This window comes from Crinia signifera, chromosome 1, assembly GCF_055691185.1.
Source record: "Crinia signifera chromosome 1, ASM5569118v1, whole genome shotgun sequence".
NCBI lineage: Eukaryota > Metazoa > Chordata > Amphibia > Anura > Myobatrachidae > Crinia > Crinia signifera.
In genome coordinates this window covers 57,101,560-57,126,447 of record NC_139217.1, presented here as the reverse complement: position 1 = coordinate 57,126,447, position 24,888 = coordinate 57,101,560, and the positions used below count along the sequence as shown (strand labels likewise).

Below are 24,888 nucleotides of genomic sequence, written 5' to 3'. Positions count from 1 at the left end.
CTGGAGTGCGCTGATATATATTCGACACCGGTGGCCGCTGAGACCCGGCAGACTGCCGGCATCGGCTGGCAGGGAGGTAGGGTCGGCGCTGGGTGGGGGCGCGACGGAGGCCATGCTGCGTTGAATAGCATGGTCCGCCTTTCAATCTAGCAGAAATAAACTTGCCTGCACAGCCTATTTCTGCTTTCGATTACAATGCCACAGGGCTGTGCTTCGGGATCAAATCTAGATTGAATGCTGCTTAATTCTGAGCGATTCTGACTAACTTTCTATGAAATTTTGACTATATTGTCAAAATCGAATAGAAAGTTAATCAGAATCTCACAGTGTGTACACAGCAATAGACTACAGTACATAGGGTTTTATGTACTTAGCCTTGGCGAGAGATACAATTGCCAAAGATATGGTACCAGCCAATCAGCTACTAACTGCCATTTTTCAAACATGTCCCGTAGCATGGCTGTTAGGAGATGATTGAATGGTACTTTATCTCTGTGCACTATACTGCTCTCCAAGGCTTAGCACATAGATTTCTGTATCCGATACTTTCTGTAAGGTCGAACCCTTTCATCAAAAATCCAACTTAAATGAAAGACTTACAAAATGTCCTAAACAAATTAGCCCATATATTGGGTATGAGTTTTTAAGTTATGTAAGATTTTTTTTCCTTTACAAAAATTGGTCAGCAACCTTTTAATGTAAGTGAAATGACTTAAGTAATCCAAATATAAATAGAAATAGAGATCTGGTTGGGTATCAATATACATCCCTTATTCATTGGCAAATTATATTCAGGGAAAAATGATATTTTGAATGTTGATGAGTTTTCACATGACGTAAGTCATCTTTCTATGAGAAATATTGATACTTAGAAACATAGAAACATAGAATTTGACGGCAGATAAGAACCACTTGGCCCATCTAGTCTGCTCCTTTTTTAAACATGTTACCTCAAACCATATTTGATCCTTATTTTTTTGTAAGGATATCAATATGCCTATCCCAAGCATGTTTAAATTGTACTACTGTATTTGCCTCTACCACCTCTGATGGGAGGCTATTCCACTTATCTACTACTCTTTCTGTGAAGTAATTCTTCCTCAAATTTCCCCTGAATCTTCCTCCCTCTAGTTTCAGTGCATGTCCTCGTGTTCTGCTGCTCCTCTTCCTGTGAAGAATGTCTCCCACCTGTACCTTGCTAAAACCCTTGATATATTTCTATCATGTCCCCCCTTTCCCTTCTCTGCTCTAAAGTATACATATTAAGATCTTTTAGTCTTTCCTGGTACATTTTGTGATGTAGGCCATGCACCATTTTAGTTGCCCTTCTTTGTACAGTCTCTAATGTATTTATATCCTTCTGGAGATATGGCCTCCAGAACTGAACACAATACTCTAGATGAGGTCGTACCAATGACCTATACAGTGGCATTATTACTTCTTTCTTTCTACTGCTGATACCTCTCCCTATGCAACCAAGCATCTGACTTTCCTTCTTCATTGCTTTGTTACATTGCCTACCTGCCTTTAAGTCCCCTGAAATAGTGACACCTAGATCCCTCTCTTCCTCAGTAGTTTCCATTATAGTGCCATTTATACTATATTGAGTCTTTGGATTTTTGCAACCCAAGTGCATGATTTTGCATTTTTTGGCATTAAACTGTAGTTGCCATGCTCTTGACCTTTCCTCTAATCTACCTAGATCATCAATCATTTGTTTTACCCCTCCTGGTGTGTCTACCCTGTTGCATACCTTTGTATCATCTGCAAAAAGGCACATTTTACCCTCAATTCCATTTGCAATATCACCAATAAAGATATTAAAAAGCACCGGTCCAAGTACAGATCCCTGGGGTACTCCACTTGTAACCTTTCCCTCCTTTGACTGTACTCCGTTTACTACAACTCTCTGTTTTCTGTCCTGCAACCATGCTCTTATCCATTCAACTATCTTAGAATCCAATCCCAAGCTTTCAAGTTTATTTAACAGTCTGCGATGTGGGACACTGTCAAAAGCCTTACTAAAGTCTAGATAAGCTACATCTACAGCCCCACCTTGATCTATTACTTTAGTCACCCAGTCAAAAAAGTCAATAAGATTTGTTTGACATGATCTTCCCCCAGTAAACCCATGCTGTTTTGGATCCTGTAAATTGCTGGTTTTGAGATATTCTACAACTCTTTCTTTTAAGAGTGTTTCCATCAATTTCCCTACTACTGATGTAAGGCTCACTGGTCGATAGTTGCTTACCTCTTCTTTGCTTCCACTTTTGTGCAGTGGGACTACATTCGCTGTTTTCCAGTCCTCTGGGATTACTCCAGTAGCTAGTGACTGGTTGAATAATTCTGTTATTGGTTTTACCAGCTCCCCTTTGAGCTCTTTTAGTATCCTTGGATGTATCCCATCTGGCCCCATTGATTTATTCACTTTCAGTTTTGAGAGTTCTGTGAGGACTTTCTCCTCTGTAAATGTACTTGTCTCTCCCTCAGTTTTCTGACTATACTTGCAACTTAATTGTGGTCCCTTTCCCTCTCTTTCAGCAGTAAATACTGAGCAGAAATAATTATTAATATTATCTGCTATTACATTGTCCCCCTCAAGAAAACTTCCACTCTCTGTCTTTAGTCTTATTATTCCACTTTTTGTTTTTCTCCTTTCACTTATACACCTAAAAAAAGTTTCCCCCCCCTTTACCCACTGATTGGGCCATTTTCTCTTCAGCCTGTGCTTTTGCACATCTGATTACCTTCTTAGCCTCCTTCTGTCTAACAAGATACACCTCTTTGTCCTCATTCTTCTGCGTCTGCTTAAATTTCTTAAAGGCCAACTTTTTTGCTTTCACAATACTTGCTACTTCTTTTGCAAACCACAATGGCTTCCTTTTCTTGTGTTTTTCCTAACTCTTTTGACACAAAGTTCTGTTGCTTTTAGAATTGCACTTTTTAATTTTTCCCACTTATCCTGCACTCCTTCCAAGTTCCTCCACTTTGCCAAAGAATCCCTTACAGAGTTTCCCATCTCTACAAAATCAGCCTTCCTAAAATCTAACACCTTTGTTTTTGTGTGCGATGAGTCAGTCTCTGTCTTTATTTTGAACCATACTTCTTGATGGTCACTGGATCCCAGGTTTTCACCCACATTAATGTCAGATATTCTGTCACCATTTGTAAGTATTAAGTCTAGTATTGCGTCCTTACGAGTGGGCTCCCTCACCAATTGCTGGAGGGATGCTCCTTGCAAGGAATTCAGCATGTCCCTACTTCTGGTGGAACTTGCAACAGGCAGCTCCCAGTTTACATCAGGTAGATTAAAGTCTCCCATGATTATCACCTCTCCTTTTAAAGCCATTTTATTGATGTCCTGCAATAGGCTCTTGTCAAGTTCCTCTTCCTGACCTGGTGGTCTGTAGATCACCCTATACGAAAAATCGCCTTCTCCCCTGTTTCTATGGTCACCCAAAGGGCCTCAGTTTTTTCTTCAATACTTTGTATTAAGGTAGTCTTTATACTTTTTTTTCACATATATTGCAACCCCTCCTCCAATTCTTCCCATTCTGTCCTTCCTAAATAAAGTATATCCTGGTATAGCTATGTCCCAGTCATGATTTTCATTGCACTATGTCTCTGTAATAGCCACAATATCCAGTTCATCCCTTGTCATTATTGCAATTAATTCTGGGATTTTATTTCCTAAGCTTCTAGCATTTGCACACATAGCTCTTAAAGTTGTGTTTGTGCTTCTCCTGCTGCTAGCTATGTTCATCTTTCTGCCTATATCTATTCGGTTTTGATTGGCATTATCTTTTGTTGCAGTGGATAGGCTTCCTGTTCCATTTTCCTGCTGAGACAATACCTCTAGGTTGGGGGGAGCAGATTTCTTCATTTGGTTCACTGCCCCCCTCTGCTAGTTTAAATAGTTGCTTATGAAGCTTCCAAACTTCTCACTTAATATTCTTGTTCCCTTTGAAGATGGGTGCAGGCCATCACTTTTATATAAGGCTCTGTCTTGCCAGGTAGCTTGACTTTGACCTAAATATCCAAATCTCTCCTCATTGCACCAATTCCTTAGCCAAACATTGAAGTTTCTGATTCTCAGAGTTCTATCTTCCCCTTGGTGTACTGGCAATACTTCTGAAAAAGTTACAGTGGTTGCCACCTGTTTTAGAGCAGTTCCTAACTTTCTAAATTCATCTTTTATGGCCATGACTTCAGCATTAACCAGGTCATTTGTGCCTAGGTGGACGATGACATCCACCTCCCCATCTTTTCTTGCTGCCTTTACAATTCTTAGCATGCATTCTTTATCTCTTGGAGCTGTGGCTCCAGGTAAGCACCTTACTTGTTTCTCTACTTGAGTAGCATTTCCCAGATTAACTCCTCTAATGATGGAATCTCCCAAAAGAAGTGCAGTCCTTTTTGGAGGTGAAATTTTCCTGGTCCTACAGTTTGTAGAGGTAGAAGTCCTCATATCTTCCTGTTCTTTATTGCCTATGTTGGTCATACATTCCAACCCTGCAAGAGCAGCATATGAGTTGCAAGAGCAGCATATGTAATATCTGGGCTCCCGTTTTTCTTATGAGACCGCGTCCCGTCGCGGGGCTCGCTGCGCTCGCCACGCTTCGGGCACGGTGGCTCTACTATAAAAAATCAACTCCATGCGTAGTTGGATAGTAGGGGTATGAAAAAATGGGGTGCATTTAACATGGGAGCCCAGATAATACATAAGTACCGAAATATTATGTACAAATTCAAGGAAAAACCATGGGAACCAATTTTATTAATGACAACAAACCCTTCACTGTACATTGAAGAAGACATATTTGTCAATGTGCTTTTTATATGGAAGGATAACTTTAACTCAAAAATACTTGAGAACTGGAGATTTGAGAACAGGTTTGCTGTTTCTGGTTCACTTTACAATATACGGACTACACCTACATATTCCCTTTAATCCCGTCGGACATAACCGATTAAAAGGATGGTTCGGAATCAGTACCCCTGATAAAGTCGTTTTATGACGAAACACGTTAGGTATTTTCCATCTTGAAAGAACTGATCAATGGACATTGTGTCTGATGTATATTTGTCGTCTATGTTTTAATACATTTTAAAAAAATCAATCCACTAAAAAATTGTCTATAAAATGATGGCTACTTCTGAGCGTGCTCTTCATCTATTTCCATTTCTATATTTTGATATATCAAGAATTCTAGCAATTTTAAGTTTTCATCTACAAACAAGCCTTGAAAAGATGATATTTTTACCATCAAAATAGACATTGTGGAAACTCAATACTATGGTACATTATAAAAAGATTCACAACTACTAAATTGCCTTAGATTTATTCAGATTCTGCTATCTGTGATTTTAAAAGTGTTATATTTTAATTGAACTTCCAACCAGGGTAAAGGTCAACCACAAAATCAAGTGAAGTTCTTTAATTATGCTGCAGTGAAAATTTTATAAAGTGGACAGTGACTTGCAAAACATGGTTACATGTTTTAAAAGGAGGATACATCGATTAATTGAAAACTACAGGCTGAAATAGGATTCCATTGTCTGTTTTGATTTGTGATTGTACCCAATTTAAATGTTTTACAATAATGTTGGCAATATTAATACATTTTAAGACTTTTCTTTATAAATTTGTTTTAGAAAGCTGAAAATTGTATTTGTAGTTTTTCCATTTAGGTGGAACTGTTGTTATGGAATGAGGGCTGCAAGGGCCCAGAAATACATTGTTCAAGCTTTATAAAAGCTTTGTTCTCACCTTATGTAGATGAGTACATTAATTACCATTTGATAAGACCCAGTTCTATTAGAATCTGCATTCAATTATTTTGTTTTGTTTTTAAGTCATCAGAGTTTAATTGAGAAATAGAAAAGAGATAATGTTTTTTTTTGTTGTTGTTTACCTATTCTTCAAAGAATATCCTTTATCCATTTTTGGTTTCTCAGGAGGTCGTTAGTGGAGGATCTGTACTGGTAAATTTTCTTCTTAGATTTCGGCAAAAGATTTTCTATCACTGCAATAAGAAAAATGGTTCTACAGCAGAATAATAATAGATAAGCCCATTGGTTATAAAACCTTTAGTAATGAACATCATTTATCATCTACAGTATTTAAACAGCATCACCTTCAGGAAATATACAGACATTATACCTTACTTTCCTGTTCTGGTTCATTGCATCCAAGAGTTCCCTTATCTTGTTGTTTAGTTAATGCAACGCTGTTAACTAATCAATTTAAAAGAGATAATGGGGACTTATGGTGCTTATATAGATTGAAACCAGCAACTTTACTAAGCATGAACGGCAACAGACAAACACTACAGTATGTATCCTGGATATTGAATCCGGTCTGAAAAATATAGATAGCATTTAACATCCGAAGAATTACAGGTGTTGTACTCTGTAGAAGCAAAGCTTTGTTTTAACTTTGCACCAATATATGTGTTAAAATATATTTTTGTTGGTATAAGTAGCCGATTTTACTTTAATTGTTCTTTGCTTTCAGTTTTGTTTTTGTGTTTTTGTTTTTTTACTGGAAAGATTCATGTTGATTTGCAGATTGTAAATTTAAATATTTAAAATATTAAACCTTAGCGATGGTATTCCTAGACGGCCCGTGTGAAAATTTTGCTTGTGAATGGGACAAAAGTAAATTTTTAACCTCGATTTTTTTTAAAAAAACAATACATGTGCAATTCTAAATTAACAATTGGTATGAAGTAGGGAGAAAAAGGGTTTGTCACCAAAAATCTCCTTCTAGAAATAATGTATATGATAAGTGGTTATTACTAAAGTATAAATGAGTGATAGTAATTCTGTAGTCACTAGGTATTATAATGTTTTAAAGTGTTTTCACTGGAGCAAATAGCTCCATGTGTACAGTGTCTGACTGCAATGTGAAAGGTCATGGGTTTAAGTCTACCTGCCCAGCAATGCAACTGACACTAACAGGGGTACTTGCAGCCTACTGACAAAATGCTTCTTTCACCATTGAGAACATTGGCAGGCTGTGGGCCCAGTACATTAGCACCAGTCATTCCACACTGGTGATGGCAGCATTACTGCCTTTGGGAGATGCAGTTAACATCCTGGCTGTCGGGATCCTGGCAGTCAGAATACCATAGCCAGAGGTGGGGGAGGGAGTTTAGGCTGCAGGAAGGAGGGGCTAGGCACTTAGAAGTTGGAGTTAGGGTTAGGCTACGAGGCAGGGTTAGGTTTAATGTGTGTGGGGGGTGGGAGTTTAACCACAAACAGGGAGGGTGAGAGTTGGACTGTGGGGGTTAGGATAGAGCTGTAGCAAGGAAGGGTTATGGTTAGGCTGCGGGTTCAGGGGAAGGTCAACATACTTACTGGACCCCTGTTGGGATTCCCTTCATTGGGATGCCAGCATCTGTATTCTAACCACCAACAGCTGTATGTGTTCTGGGTAACTGATTGAAATGGAGTAACCCCATCTGATTCTCTTCACCTGTTCTTCATTTTTAACTATCTTCCGAACCCTCCATTATTCTACTTCCTTATTCTTCTCTGCTTCAGGCACTGACACTGCATCTTTACACAGCAATGCATACTCTCTTTACTTCTTTAGCTTTTTAAATGCCATTGTGTGGAGATGTAATTACAGATCTCCATGCCCTGGGACAAAGTCTCCCACTTACCCCTCTGTCTATTCGTCTGAAAATCCAGACGACAGTCTGTAAAACTATACTAGTAATGTCTGACACATGAAAGCAGAGGAACAGCATGCTGATTGCAGACAGTTATATATTGATTAGACTGGCGATGACAAACGCAATAAGTGCTGTCCTAGGAGGACTGCCAGATCCAAGCCACAGGAGAGATGGGGACAGTACTAATTGCAGAGCAGTGGGAAGTCAAAGAGGAAAATCAAACAAGAAAATGTGTCATATGCATACTGTGAAGCATTTACGTATCACATTTTCCAGAGGGAAATCCCAGGTGACATTAAACAATAGAATGAATTGTTATTTATTAATGAAACAGGTAACATGTGGACACATAGGGCAACACGTTCAGTTGGAATTTCAGGTAGTATGGGTATAGCCACATAAGGGCTTATGTAGAGGTTCACGTATGCTGATTTTTAGATATTCTAAGCAATCATGATATTTAAGTGGTGTGGATATATATATATATATATATATATATATATATATATATATATATATATACAGTACACAGTGTACATACAATATACAGTACTTAGCTAACAATGCAATGAGAATATATTTGAAAGGTGGATCTTGATTGACCTATATATTTTGGCCAACCTAAAGCAATTCTCCTAACGTAAAACATTTCTTTTTTGAATATTCCCCTCTTAATAGATCTTAAAATGTAATAACTTTTTTATTTGTTGCAAGTATTAAATCAAGAGAAATTCAACTTTGACAGGCTAGGGTAAAAGCTTATAGACACGGGGAGATTTTCCCATATCCTACACGCTGAGTGAGGCAGGCTAGGGGAATCGCCCTTGAGCTTCCCTGTGGCGAGATTGCCCATACATACATACATACATACATACATAGTGATGTGTGTATGGTGATCTGTGCTAACTCAGGGTAAGATGTGTGAAGCAGTGAAAAGGGAGAAGTGATAAAGTGTCTAGTACTTTATCAGCTCATGATTAGCATGCCAGAACATGCAAAAGGCCATCAAAGTTTCTTAAAATGCCCCTTGGATTAATCTGTGCCACCAATTATCATATATTTACATGGTGCAATGACTTGTACTGTAAACACTGGGGGCAGATGTATTAAGTCAGGGGAAGTGATAAAAGGCCCTGTAATAACAAACCAGCCAGTCATCCACTAACTGCCAAGGTACATGCTGGGTTTGAAAAATAACAGTTATGAGCTGATTGGCTGGTGTGTTATCACCAACCACTTTATCACTTCCCCAGGCTTGATACATTTGTCCCAATGTTAGTGAAATATATTATTCTAGCAAATTCTGAATGTTAATTACAGCAAACCTATTAATTAGAAATGAGTTCCAGTTCTACCACTAGGTTGGCTGTTACTACCGTGTTTCCCCGATAATAAGACACTGTTTTATTTGTTTTGGAACACAAAACACGATAGGGATTATAGTCGGGGTAGGGCTTATTTTAATTAACATTGACAGCATGCCCCTCAGTTCTGTTTTTATTAACATCATCCCCCTCAGTCCTGTCCCTCACCTTATACTTTTAGCACAACTGCCACTTTCCTTTTCCTTCCGCGTTTTTCAGCCTTCCCGCCGTCGTCACTCAGTCACTCCGCTCCCGCCTGTGTACCGTACAGACGCCGCTCAGTCTTGGATGGTGCGCGGTGAAGTCACATGTGCAATTGCCTCCGTGGGACCGCTGAGGCTTCGGCGGCACCAAGGTTGCTACTGTAGCAGCAGCATCCATTTCATGCAGGGGGGAGGGGGGGGAGCTGGAAGCATTGCAAGTTAGTGCAGGGACTGGGGGAAATGGAGACTTAGCTAGGGCTTATTTTCAGGGTAGGGCTTATTATAGGGGAAACACGGTAGTTATGTAGTAGCTGTTTGTTTGTTTGCTGTCTGGCTTTATTACCCTCAGATTTACCAATTATTCGGCCTGAGAATAGATCTGAGATTAAGGGGGACATTTACCAAAATGGATTCGTAGAAAAAAGGTGTATTCGTAGGCAGAAATAAACCTTTTTTTTACGAATTTGTATTTTCGGGATTTACAATCCCAAAAATACAACAATTCGTAGTCCTAAAGATGGAACATTCGTATTTGTATTTACAAATACGAATGTCTACACCATCGATAGGATACGACAGAAATCACCATTCAAAAGAATGGTGGTTTCTGATTTACTAAGCAGCCGTACTGATAATACGGCTGATTAGTGGTGTAAAACACCCACGCAAATACGACAGGAAAATAGAACACCATTTTCCTGTCGTATTTGCTTTAAGCCTGCACAGATCAGTCAGATCCGTGCAGGCTTCGGTGTAAAAAAATAGAAAAAAAATTAAATATAAAAAAAAAACGGCGTGGGGTCCCCCCCACAGCCGTAACCAGCACCAGGCTGACGGAGCCTGGAGCCGGTAATTAAAAATCAGGGAACCCGACAAATAGGGGTTCCCCGATTTTTAACAACCAGCCCCAGGCTCCTGCTCTGGGGCTGGTTCCCAAAATACGGGGGACAAAATGAGTAGGGGTCCCCCGTATTTTAAGAACCAGCCCCAGGCAAAACAAGCCAGCAGGGTAATGCCACAGCCGGGGGGGGGAGACTTTTTATGCAAGTCCCCCCGGCCAAAGCATTCATCCCTACCGACCAGTCAGCCTGGCCAGGGGCCCTGGGGGAGTGGGGACCCCCCAATGAAGGGGTCCCCCCCTCCAGGACTTACCTGACCAGGCTGAAGCCTGGTGCTGTCCTCGATGCCCCTGGGCGGTGGGCATCGAGCTGATTATCGTGTAAAAAAAAAGATGAACCTATTGTTTTTTACTGTGGCACTACAAGTGCCAGCAAGCCTCCCCAGCAAGCTGGGACTTGGAGAACCACAAGTCCCAGCCTGCTGGGCATTAAAGGGCCCGCTGGCACTTGTAGTTCCACAGTTAAAAAAATAGTGCACAAAACACACTGACACACTTTTAAAATAAAATTTTATTACATACAAAGCCCACACATACTAATACTTACCTATCTTCTTTCCGTAGGTATCCCTGGTCCTGTGTCGTCGTCTTCTGGTCCTGTGTCATCTTCTTCCTCCATGTCGACCGTCGCTGTCGCCGTCCGGATCCGACGAAATCCATTTGGGAAGCTGTGGAAGGAAACCATACTCACCTGTCCCAGTGCGACGTAGTCCAGGTAAGTGTCTTGGCAAAAAAACAAACCGAACACCCTGAAACCAAGCGGACACGGAGACGCACAGTGTTTACATCGTGCGGCTCCGCCTCCCGAATGCCGCTATTGGCCGCCTTGCGGCCTAGCGGCCAATCAGGAGCCGCTAGGCCACAAGGCGGCCAATAGCGGCATTCGGGAGGCGGAGCCGCACGATGTAAACAAACACCGTGCGTCTCCGTGTCCGCTTGGTTTCAGGGTGTTCGGTTTGTTTTTTTGCCAAGACACTTACCTGGACTACGTCGCACTGGGACAGGTGAGTATGGTTTCCTTCCACAGCTTCCCAAATGGATTTCGTCGGATCCGGACGGCGACAGCGACGGTCGACATGGAGGAAGAAGACGATACAGGACCAGAAGACGACGACACAGGACCAGGGATACCTACGGAAAGAAGATAGGTAAGTATTAGTATGTGTGGGCTTTGTATGTAATAAACTTTTATTTTAAAAGTGTGTCAGTGTGTTTTGTGCACTATTGTGGAACTACAAGTACCTACAACTGTGGAACTACAAGTGCCAGCGGGCCCTTTAATGCCCAGCAGGCTGGGACTTGTGGTTCTCCAAGTCCCAGCTTGCTGGGGAGGCTTGCTGGCACTTGTAGTGCCACAGTAAAAAACAATAGGTTCATCTTTTTTTTTACACGATAATCAGCTCGATGCCCACCGCCCAGGGGCATCGAGGACAGCACCAGGCTTCAGCCTGGTCAGGTAAGTCGTGGAGGGGGGGGACCCCTTCATTGGGGGGGTCCCCACTCCCCCAGGGCCCCTGGCCAGGCTGACTGGTCGGTAGGGATGAATGCTTTGGCCGGGGGGACTTGCATAAAAAGTCTCCCCCCGGCTGTGGCATTACCCTGCTGGCTGGTTTTGCCTGGGGCTGGTTCTTAAAATAGGGGGGACCCCTACTCATTTTGTCCCCCGTATTTTGGGAACCAGCCCCAGAGCAGGAGCCTGGGGCTGGTTGTTAAAAATCAGGGAACCCCTATTTGTCGGGTTCCCTGATTTTTAATTACCGGCCCCGGCTCCTTCAGCCTGGTGCTGGTTACGGCTGTGGGGGGGACCCCACGCTGTTTTTTTTTTTAAATTTATTTATTTTTTCTATTTTTTTTACACCTTGCAGCCTGCACGGATCTGACTGATCCGTGCAGACTGCTAGAAATAATTCGTATTAGCAGCCGTATATACGGCCGCTAATACAAATCATTACACCATCGGAGGGTTACAAAGCAGTCGTATCTGACTGCTTTGTAACTGATCCTCCGGAACATGACTTTGCATACGACTTAAACAGTCGTATGCAGTCGTAGGGAAAATACCAATACGAAAAACTAGGTTTTTCATATTGGTAAATTTCCCCTAAATGAATTTGTCATGATTAATTACCCTGCACATGTGAAGCTCACAGACTCTTCATCTTCCAGGTGTGCATTGTACAGAAGCGGGACTCCAAGAAGATGTACGCCATGAAATACATGAACAAGCAGAAGTGCGTGGAAAGAGACGAGGTGCGGAATGTCTTCAGAGAACTACAGATCATGCAGTGCCTTGAACATCCCTTTCTAGTAAATCTGTGGTAGGTTATCAGCTGCTCCTCTTCAGGTTTCATTTGTATTGCTAAAAGGGTTTATGGGGTCTGTATGTGAAGCAGTGAAAACAGTGGAGAGTTGCCCATGTCAACCAATCAGCTGCTACGTATGATTATGAAGAATGCACTTGATAAATGTTACCTCCAAGCTGATTGGTCCACTTCTCCAACCCTTTTCACTGCTTTAAGAATAGACTTCTGTATGTGGTTGGGATGAAAAAAAAAAACAGTGAAGGCAACTATATGGTTGTACAGCGCTGCAATAAATGTTACTTCAATGATGGTTGGTTGCTATGGGCAACTTCTCTGCTGGTTAACTACTCCAATCTTCACACTGCTTAATACATGTCCTTCATGGTAACCAGAAAGATCACAGACCCATGTCACCACTAATGGTTGACATTGACTAGGTTGAAACCTTGAAGTGGTCGAACTACCCAAAGTCAATCTTGACAAAAGGTTGACACCAGCTTATGGACAACATAGACATAGACATTGTTTCTCATTGTTTTTGTTCTACCTTTTTCATGTTGACCATGTCTATGTCGACCATAAGCTTGTGTCGACCTCTTGTCAAAGTCGACTTGGCTATATCAACCATTTCAAGGTATCAACCATTTATACCGTACCCATGAGGAGACCTGTAGGAGGTCATTATGGGTCATTCAGAGTATAGTCATTGCATTGTCTAAAAGTTATTATCTGTAAGTCAGTTCAAGGTTATGGCGCTGTTCTGCCTTGTATCCCTAAGGAACAGTGGAGTGGATGGTTATATACTGGGAGGTGGAAATGGTCAGTATTGTTTGCGGATAGGGGGCATGGATCCAATGGTGCATAACCTCCTAAATTCAGCCCATTTCAGGCAATATTTACCCCACATCCACCACATGCTGTACCTGAGCATTAACCACACTGCTGCTGGTAGGCAGTGGCGACAAAAGGGAGGGGGGGTGTCATGCGCTAATTGCCTGGGCTTTTTGGAGATGCACACCTGAGGCCCCAGTCCATGCCTCCCCCTCCCCCACTTCCTACCTGTCAGCCGGCAGCAACCTGGTATGGACCTACCATTGCTGTCTGTCAGGGGCTTGGGTGTCCCCATGCTGCAGCCCCCTGTTTGCCCACTACCCGCCCCCTCTGTAAGATGCCTTGGTGACTGTAATAGTTCATAGCTGATTGGTTGGTGGATATCACCAGCCACTTTATCACCACCAAGTTAAATTAATCTGTTTTATTCTGTTTGCCGGGTGCAGGCACCCAACATAGCAGGTGGGGTGGGCGGAGAGGGGCGTTGCGGTGCCAGGCAGCCCCATTACCACATGGGAAGGCCCAGCGTTAAATGGGCATTCCCATGAGAACACTGGGCGTTCTCATGCTAATGAGGCCATGACATGGGTGCGGGGGGCTGGCAGCTGACATCACCGGATGTTAGCTGTCCCCCATTTCCGTCCCAGCCTGCACGCATACTGTATGTAAGTGACTTGAAAGTCACTTTTATATGCGTGCACCTTCTACATTATTCGATGGGGTGTTCCCCGCAGCATGCAAATGGATGTTTATGTTAAACATCCATTCGCAGCCTGTGCGTGGGAACACACGCTGCGAGAAGGGGGGTGGGCAGACCGGCAATCGTCCGGCGAGGTTTGGTGGACTCGAATCAACCAGACTAACCCCCTTAGTCCCTGTTGAAGGTTCTAGTAAAATAACAGTTTAGTGTTGATGAGACTAAATGGATCATCAACCGTCAAGCATCAACCGTCATGCTTCATTTGCATTATGACTTGAGTTTAGTTGCCTATTAAAATACAATATAAATCACACACAGGGAGAGTAAATGATTTCAACAGAAAATATTCTTGGAATAAAAACTATAATAATACATAAATTCCCTGTGAAGGCAAAAAAAAAGAAATTCAATGATACTCTCTAATATTACTTATGCCTTCAGCAACATAGAGTAGTAGTAGTAGTAGTACGTTTATTTATAAGGCGCCACAAAGTGTCCGCAGCGCCGTACATAGCAAACAAAAAAAAAAAAAATTACAAGGTAACGTACAGGGTGTGTAGAAAGATACAGTATAAATAGGGGTATAGCTGGTAGAACTAAAATCAGCATCAGTTCAGAAGTAGGTGTCAAAATAGTCAAGGAGACCGAAGATGAAGTAGAGGAAGGGAAGAACAGGACAGGAGCACAGGTGAGGTAAAGAGGTAGGGTGAGTACGTGAGGAAGGAGGGCCCTGCTCATAAGAGTTAACATACTAAAAATAGGTGGGTGGACGAACGAAATACAATAGGATAAGTAGGAACGGAGGGGAACGGAGGCAGGATAGGAGGATCAAAAGAGGTTAGGAGGAGGGATAGGCTAGTCGAAAAAAGTGGGTTTTGAGGGAGCGCTTGAAGGAGGTAAGGGAATCAGATAGCCTGATGGGTGGCGGGAGGTTGTTCCAGTGCAGGGGGGCAGCGCGAGAGAAATCTTGGACACGGGAGTGGGAGGAGGTGATTAGGTGAGAGGTCAGTCGGCGGTCAGCGATGGAGCGAAGAGGACGGGAGGGAGTGTGGATAGAGATCAGTGAAGAGAGGTAGGGAGCTGTGGAGGAGGAGAGAGCCTTGTAGGTGGTGGTGAGGAGTTTAAAGAGAACTCGGAAAGGAATTGGGAGCCAGTGAAGAGATAAACAGAGGGGGGAGGCGGAGGTAGAGTGGCGGGAGAGGAAGATGAGCCTAGCAGCAGCGTTAAGAATGGATTGGAGAGGTGCGAGGCGGGTGAGAGGTAGCCCAGAGAGAAGGATGTTGCAGTAGTCAAGGCGGGAGATGACAAGAGAGTGAATGAGAATTTTGGTCGCGTCAGTGGAGAGGAATGGTCTGATGCGTGAGATGTTGCGTAGGTGAAAGCGGCAAGACTGTGAGAGAGCACGAATGTGGGGGGTGAAAGAGAGGGAGGAGTCAATGATGACACCGAGGCATCGCGTTTGGTCGGTGGACGTGATCTCGGTTTCACCAATGCTGATGGAGATAGTGGGAGAAGAGGGGATGTTCGGGGGATGGAAGATTAGAAGTTCAGTTTTAGCCATGTTTAGTTTCAGGAAGCGTTGGGTCATCCAGGCTGAGATGGCCGTGAGGCATTCGGAGACCTTGGACAGAAGTGATGGGGATAAGTCGGGGGAGGAGAGATAGATTAGGGTATCATCAGCATAAAGGTGGTAATGAAAACCATAGGAGCTGATGAGGGTGCCCAGAGAGGTGGTGTAGAGGGAGAAGAGGAGAGGGCCAAGGACTGACCCTTGGGGAACACCGACTGGCTGGGGGGTAGTAGGAGAGGAGGAGCTCGGAGTGGAGACGGAGAAGGAGCGATCGGAGAGGTATGAGGTGAACCAGGAGAAGACCGTGCCAGTGATGCCAAAGGAGCGGAGGGTGTTGAGCAGGAGAGGGTGGTCAACAGTGTCAAAGGCAGCCGACAGATCAAGCTGGATGAGGATAGAGAAGAGGCCTTTGGATTTAGCCGATAGTAGATCGTTAGTGACTTTGGTCAGGGCAGTTTCAGTGGAATGTAAAGGGCGGAACCCGGATTGGAGGGGGTCTAGAATGGAGTTAGCAGTAAGGTGGCTTAGGAGACGATTATAGGTCAGACGTTCTAGGAGTTTGGAGGCAAAAGGGAGGAGGGAGATGGGCCTGTAGTTGGATGGAGAGTTGGGGTCCAGATTTGTTTTTTTGAGAATTGGGGAGACAAGAGCGTGTTTGAAGGAGGAAGGGAAGATCCCAGAGGATAGGGAAAGATTAAAGAGGTGAGCCAGGTGAGAGCAGACTGATGGACTGAGACGACGGATAATATTGGAGGGGATAGGATCAAGCGGGCAGGTGGAGGGAGAAGCGGATTGAAGGATAGAGTGGACTTCAGCAGCAGTGGTGGGGTAAAATGAGGACAGGGGTTGGAAGGAGGGGAGTGGAGATGTAGGAGGGGAGGAGGGAGAGGGTGAGGTCATGGCAGCAGTGATGGCAGTCCTGAGAGAGGAGATTTTGGTTGAAAAGTAGGTAGCAAAATCAGCGGCTACGATGGAGGACGGAAGAGCTGGAGGAGGGGGGGAGAGCAAGGAGTTGAAGGTGGCGAAGAGCCTGCGGGGATTGGATGATTGGAAAAGGATGAGGGACTTAAAGTAGGATTCCTTGGCCAGAGCAAGGGCAGAGCTGAAGGAGGAAAGAATGAATTTGAAATGGAGATAATCCGCAAGGGAGCGTGATTTCTTCCAGAAGCGCTCAGCAGTGCGAGAGCACTTTTTAAGGAATCGGGTGATAGGTGAGTGCCACGGTTGGGGGTTGGAGCATCGAAGGGGGATAGAGGAGGGAGGGCAGGCAGAGTCCAATGCCGAAGATAGGGTGTCATTATAGAGGGAGGCAGCGAGGTTCGGGCAGGACATGAGGGCGATTGGGGCGAGAAGAGGACACAGCGTGTTTGAGAAGGCAGCAAGATCAAGTGTGTTGACGTTATGCCGTGAGACAATGCGCTTGGGAGGGGGGGTGGGAGAGGGGGAAGCAGTGAGGGAGAAGGAGATGAGGTGATGGTCAGAAAGAGGAAAAGCTACAAAGAGTACAAACATAACTGAATAACATACAAGTCATCTCCTCCCTATAGAGAGCTGTTCTGTCCTGGGTGTAAGAGAATGCTCAGTGGGGAGGAATGTTCCAACTACAGTACAAGGGACCCAGCTGTTCCTCCTTAATATGAGACAAGTAATCTGTATTTTGTTCATTCAACGATTATGGGGAAAATCGCTCAATGCAAACACACTGCGTGATTTTCGCCCTTCGGAGTGATATTCCTGGGGTTGGACGACTTTCCATAGCAGGACATTATGGGAAGCCATCCATCTCGTCACTCATCTGCTGATAATACACCGCTCATAGCCGTACCACTACATGATCTGCGCTGTAGCCCAGGGTCTGCAGCTGGCGCTGGTAATTGTTGCCCTTATTAGGGTATAAATGGAACTGGAACCTCTGATTGGTCATTAGTGCTTCTCTAACTTACTAATACTCGGTAAGCATAAACCAATGCCCCAAAATGTGCTGACGTAATGCAAGAGAGCAGTGCGCAACTAAATGGATCACAGCAGCAATCTTATTACATTTGTATTCCTCCTGTTACAGGTTCACTTTATCTGCAACAAATGTTCACCTTCTAAATACGATACTGAGACTTTTGATAGACATTGTTAGTTATTGCATTGAAGCTGGAGATGGTCAGGTTTAGGCGAAGTCAGACGGAAGTAATGCTAGTTGACAGTGGAACCCCTCCGGCACACACTATACAGACAAATTGGAGCTCCTGTGGTGTCGTTAAAAGCAAACTATTACCACCGAGGTCAAGTCTGGTACATTTCAAAGTGCCCTAGTTACTTACACAGTGGATACAGACAGTCGGTGTGCTGAACCAGCTGTCCCTAAGACCGTCCTCATTATTACATAGACCTGCCAACCTAGAACATCATTAATAAGTGCCTTGTATTTACATCAGTAGGTTCAAATAGTCTCCCCAATGTATGACTCGACTTTGCAAACCCTGTAATGCCGGTTACAACATTACCTCTTGATGATGCTTCTGCCTGGGGCACGGCCTCCTGTATAACTTTATTAAGAAATGGCCCCTGTGGCTGTAATGCTACCAGTAATATTGTAGTCACTTGCTGATACACAACACCCTCATAATACCTTAGGTCACCTCCCAGTCTCCAACCGGAACCGCTCATGGATCTGAGCAAATGGCAACTCTGCTGTGCAAACATAGGTACTTCTAAACTAGGTCCAATGAGTGCACCAAGTTTTGTAGAGAGGCATTCCTCCCAACTGTCCCGTTTACCGCGGAAAAGTCCTGTTTTTTGGGGACAGTCTCGCATCCCGCCTGGGGCCAGCAGTGTCCTGGGCGGGGGACAGTTGGGAGTCCCTGCTGCCACCCGTTTGTCAGCAGGGAATAGATACTGTGCGTTGTGATACCACACCCCCAAATTTCAGATGCACTGCTGTGCCGCATGTGAAGATCCCGCTGGACCACCAATGAAAGTTGGGAGGTATGGAGAGGCATTTTGTGTGATCCTACCACATTAAAACTAGATATTTAAGATCCATGTTTTTAATTTTGGTTTTGGAAAAACCATCCTAAGGTTTTGCATCAGGGTTTTTTTTTCTTTTAAATTGCTACAAACTGCAGTATTATTAACCTCAATAACATTTCTCCAGTCGTTTCCAATGTATTTTGACCAACTCACAGCTAACAATATTCTTCACCATTATTCAAAGGCTGGCTAAACTAAGGAAACAGAGAAGTAGCACAAACACGTCAGTTATTTCTGTTTAAAGATATGTTACAAATTTGTAATGCAGTAGAGCAATAACCAATACCAATGTCTATGCAAAAAAGTCTGTCACCACTGCCCCCCCAAAAAATACAGCCTATATTGAACAGAAAAGTGGTGCAAGATGGAATTATCCCTTGGCTCTACCAACCACCTTTATGTTGTATATTTGAAAGTTTAACAAACCGAGCACTTCAGCGTGTGTGTATATTTGAAAGGACATGCACAGTTTAACAAACCAATCACTTCAGCATGATTGCATGTGCTGGTTCAAACTGCTGATAGCTGATACTGGACTCTTTTTACAGGATTTTTCCAGTTTTTGATAAATAACATGCATGAATTCCCTGCAAGTGATGTAACAAAAATGTGATAATTTTTTTTGGCATTCAATTGATCTTCTTTTTTAAGGCCTCCCCAGCCTGCCTCCTGCTGTCTCTCCAGCCACCCAGTTTCTCTCTGAATGCCGGCATCCTGTCCGCTGGAATGCTGACTGCATACTGGGTATTCTGCTAAGCAGCCTTGCATGGTCTGAGACCTACAGACGTGTTCTCTTATACAGAACCTCTGTATGTAATGTGGCACGTGACACCAGGCGCAACTGAGAGTAGCACAGTGGTGTAGCATAATGACTTTTTTATTTGCATATTAGGGGTAAATTTACGAAGTTAGCATGAGGTCTATTGAAGATTGGATGTTGCCCTCAGCAACAAATGAGATTGTATATATTATCTTGTAGAAGGTGCTAAATAAATAAGTAGAATCTGATTGGTTGCTAAGGAAAACATCCCACCTTCAATCGGACTCCCCTTATTCTCACCGCAGCAGAACACAACTACAGAGAGTACCAGAGATGCCCGGCTGTGACTATAACCACAAAGGAATTAGTTTTAAAGATGTACAAAATCGGAGACAAAGCACATCCAAACTTGACGTGAAAAAATTCTAAAGCCGCTGCATTGTAGCACCTTTTGTATGAGATTCAGACTTATTGTACACAGATGTACCATTGTCGCACATCAAATTAACCAGTTTGTTGCATCCAACTGTTTAATTTATGTGACTAAAAAGCACATTTGAGTGAAAAAGACACTTGGTGCATCCGCTAGGTGAGAAGGGATCCCAATCCTGTCCCCTATATATAGTATATGTGTCTGAGCACCCGATCCTGTCCCCTCTCTATCAATAGTGTATGATGATAAGTGGATGCTCCAGAGCATGGGCTGTATCACTGTTCAAAATTCAAAAAGAGGAACCCCACCAACTGCCACCCCAACAACTTCCATATATCGCTGTATGGGACTCGCTGGCAGTTGGTGTGCATCCCCTATTTGAATTTTGAACGGGGCTGCAGCGCACCCTCTAGAGCCGCAACTAATGAGGACACATCTGTAGTCTGCACCAGAATCATTCAAGAGGGAGGATGGGGAGGGAAGCAGTATTTGAGGGTCGAATGAGTAAAGCAATAGAAACTCCAGGGCTTAAAGTGGTCTTGGAGAGGTGGTGGAACTCTCCTCTCTAATCCAACTAGGTGGAACACGAGCCAGTGCCCTACCTCCCATACTTTATATAGGGACAGTGGCCTCACAATAGTACCCAAAATTCAAATTATGCCACACAGTAGCACAATCATATTCACATTACACATGTAGTGACTAATTCATATTTCACCACAAAGCAGTGCACCTTATTCATGAAATGACACACAGTAGTGCCACTTATTCAAGTTATACTACACAGTAATATTCCTTATATTTATGCCACACAGTAGTGTTGCTTACAAATAATGAACACAGTAGTATTGCTTACTTATGCATAATGCCCACAGCAGTAGTAACCCTTACACAAAATTTCCACAGTAAGTGCCCTCCAGTAGCTTTCTGTCTTCTCTTCTTTACTTCAGCAGCAATGGGATGGGGAACCATCAAGCCCTCCAGATGTTGTTGAACTACACATCCCAGCATGCCCTGCAACAGTTTTAGTATGGCCAAAAAGAAAAACTATAGCAGGGCATGCTGGGATGTGTAGTTCAACAAAAGCTGGAGGGCGAAGGTTCCCCATCCCTGACATATGCCATGCCAGAAGAAGAAGAAGAAACCGCTGGGACAGGCTTTTCTGGTGCAATCACTGTGCATGGCTGAGGTAGAGGTGGACCTACTATTACATGTGGTGGAACTCTTTAACTCCTGAGAAACTCACAAGCAGGAACATATACATATTATTGCGGGTGGTCAGTGGCTGTTGCTTATCCACTGATAATCAGCATCAGCAAACCTCTTGACTGATAGTGAATACAGAATTTATTTGTTGCTTATATCAGGCACAGGTTAGATAAACTCTGCTAAAGAAAGCATCTAACACATCATAAATCTGAAAGTAGATTTGTTTTTTAAAACATCATAATACCTTGTGTTTCCCGTGACAAGTTTCTTTGTGTGAGCTGTAAGATTACAGGGGTAATTATAAATAGAATACTGTGCTAAGGTGACTGATGCGAAGGAGCAACACTGGCAGGGAAGGTGATACGTCCCTACGGTCATTGACACTATCAGTGACAGGCAGGTGGAGGTGACCCACGGTACAGTAAATGCACTGTATTAGGCGACTCTCTGTATTTTTGGATGTTTGTGAGTTTTTTTCTTCCTACTTTCTTTAAAAAAAAGACTTTGCTACAACTGGAAAATAAAATGTAAACATTTTGGAAGAAACTGAAGATGCCTGCGGTGAAATCTATGAGCACTGGTGCCCCTCTACCCCCATCAATGCTCATAGCAGAATAATGGTCACAACAAAGAACGGATTTCTCCCAGAATGCATTGTAACATTTTCTAATTGCATTAAATCACACTAGCATTATCGTAATGCAATTAGGAAATGTTATTGCTGTTTATCAGATTGTTAATGCTCTCTCTCTGGACATCTTGTCCAATCACAGGCGGCTACTAATTGGCGTGTCGGCGAGCAGTGTTACGCAGATGTTTTATGTCTCTGACATATATGTTCTCTCCTTGCTGTGGATGGGTATGGGTCATCGGGTCGATAAACTTTATGTCGACATGGTTTAGGTCGACACCTGAAATAGGTTGACATACCTAAGGTCAACGGAAGCATTAGGTCGACACTGGCTATGGGTTTTCACTTTTTTGGCCCGAATGTCGACACAATCGACAGGGACGCTGTCTCATGGCTCGCTAAAAAAAGTGAAAAACCTATGTTGACATTTTGACTGTCGACCTAGCCAGTGTCAACCTAATGCTTATGTTGACATTCCAACCATTTCGACGAAGTATTGTTCTTCTCGTCTGATAGTGCCAACCATATAGCTTGTCAGAATGCGTGGCATGCACCAGCTCATGCCACATAGGTGAAGCGTATGGAAAGAGATAAGTGGCATGCTTGGTGTGCCTTGTCCGCACACGTGCCAGCTAGAGCCTAAAGCTGGGTACACATATATACAATTGTTGTGCCGTTCTTCCGTGCTGGGTCGGACAGCCGTTCAATTGTATATGTGTGTACACTGTCCCGTACGAGCGATAAACGGCAAAAAACAGTCTTGTCCGTCCATACTCGGTCGGTCGATGGTTCTTTGCAGTTTAATTTTCATCCGACAGGACGGCCTCATATCGGAACAAAAGTGGTGTGTACGCACGTTCGATCGATATGCTGCCGTCCTTGCGACTATACTGCCAAAGCTGGAACGCCCATGTGGGCGTTCCATAGCTACATGATCTCTCCTACAGATATAGTTACAATATAATAAGTACATTGCATTCAGAACACACACATGAATAAATCATGTGTGGAGGTGACAGGGTTAATGTAGTTCACGGAGCCGCGGCTCCGCTGCTCATGATATATCAGGCTGTCACAACATAAAGGAATTTGAGAGGCACAAGCAGACCGACAATAGCCCTTAAAATGAAGGATAATACAAGGCACAGTTGCTAATATTTCAATATGCATTACATAATGTGACACACACGGATCACCAAACTTCTATAAAGCCGGGTATGCGACTAGTCAGTTTGCGGTAGTCATCCTGCCAAACTGCTATAAAGCCGGGTATGCGAGTATAGTCAGTTTGCGGTAGTCACCCTGTAGTCGCATACCCGGCTTTATAGCAGTTTGGCAGGGTGACTACCGCAAACTGACTAGTCGCATACCCGGCTTTATAGAAATAATGAACTACAATAGTTACACTATAATAAGTACATAGATTCCATTCATGAAGTTGTAATGGCTGGACAAACATGCATATTAGATGTAAATGTGTAGCAGCAAATGATATCAGAAATAAAAAGGGGAGATTTATGAGGTGAATATACTGAACACAGTTTATTTAATCAGTAATAGTGCAATGTTACAATGTTGTCAAAACAAGTCTAGATGGTAACAATTGGAAGCAACACATGTAACAATGTGAGATAAAAGGGTATGTGCACATATAATGTCTGAAAATGGTGAAGAGCAGCCAGATGTGGTGTGGAGCCCCTGGCCAGGGGTCTGTTGGCCGGCTGATCGTAGGGGATGGACAGTAGTGGTGAATTCCCACAAAGTTCTTTAAGGTACCTTGTAAGCACAGTCCAATGGTAATGAATAGGTCCCCCGTCGCAAGGTCGGTCCCTCGACGCCGCTTCCAGTCAAGGCACTGGTGTCCGCGGGTATCTGTGATACTGATGCCGATGATGGCGGATGCACAGGTGTGAGGCTGGATGGCAGTGGCATTGGGTTCCTGTGCTGGTACAGCTGGAGAGGCGCTCTGGGTATCCCTGTGCAGCGTGGTGATGCCGGGGGGTGAGTTGTCAGTGGGGAACGAGACCGTGGTGATGTGGTGCGGAGCCCCTGGCGGCGTGGACTACACAGGTCCCACCACCTAGGTCAACAGGCACCGCCGCCCAGCTCCCCCTCTGTCAGCGCAGCACGCCGCCAGCCTGCACGCGGCCGCCTTACATCCACTCACACAGGGCAGCCAATACAATCAGTGGGGGTCACATCCCTGCGATGTGCGCTGCCGGCTGCATGAACAGTCAGTCAGACCAAGCTGCGCAGAGGGGAGAGTATCCCGCTACGACTACTTCCAGATGGCAGTAGCTCCGGGGGGCAATATTGGGAATGCTTTGCAAATTGGCCAGCATCGCAATCCCCCATTAAAATATATGTGGAGTGCTGGGGAAATGGAGGTTTCTCCCGATACCCGCTGTGTGCGGCCCCTCCGTCACATAGTGCTCGAGCCTGAGTACCGGAGACACAGGGTAGCTCGGGCATGAATGGCAGGCTGTAAGCGGTGGGAAGGCAGAGCGGTACCCGGGCAGCTTACACTATGGTTGCATCAGCCGGCATTCCTCTGTGTCCCTGCATCCGTGCTGCCTACTCCGCTCCCCTGTCGCTGCACCACGGTCACTGGCAGGTGCTCCACGACTATGGGAACCGGGGCAGCGGCGCTCTCACTGTGACATGAAGTCTGAGGTGACTGTGTCCCGACTGTATGGGCGCCTCACAGTGTAAGCTGCCCGGGTACCGTTCTGCCTTCCCACCGCTTACAGCCTTCCATTGATGCCCGAGCTACCCTGCGTCTCCAGTACCCAGGCCACCTCACCGCCACTGCCTGGAGCTGGGACCGGTCACTCACCGCATCCAACCCGGTCCCGGCTGGAACAACCCAGGAACAACACCAGAAGAACAGTACCGGCTGGAGCTCGCTGAGCCTTGAGGACAGAGGTGCACTGCGGCAAACAGGAATTTAGATTAAATAAATATATATCTTGCTAACTGGAGCCTGGACATATATATTTATATATGAGGGAATATAAATAACAGAGCTACCGCAGTTAATGTGAATTTTCCCGACAACGTAGCAGCTGCTGGGGGTTTATTAGGGGAACTTAATCTAAATTCCTGTTAATGTGGCTATTACAAAACAATATGCATTACATAATGTGACACACACGGAGCACCAAACTGCTATAAAGCCGGGTATGCGACTAGTCAGTTTGCGGTAGTCACCCTGCCAAACTGCTATAAAGCCGGGTATGCGACTACAGGGTGACTACCGCAAACTGACTATACTCGCATA

The 24,888-nt window shown here is 44.2% G+C and overlaps 1 protein-coding gene across 1 annotated transcript in view; it reads left to right on the top strand.

The window, feature by feature from the left end:
- STK32B (serine/threonine kinase 32B) overlaps positions 1 to 24,888 on the top strand; it is a 209,339-nt gene that overhangs the window by 26,262 nt on the left and 158,189 nt on the right. The window contains exon 3 of the mRNA XM_083155858.1: positions 12,314 to 12,465. Within this exon, the coding sequence (XP_083011984.1) occupies positions 12,314 to 12,465 (152 nt within the window). The remainder of the gene's footprint in view (positions 1 to 12,313; positions 12,466 to 24,888) is intronic.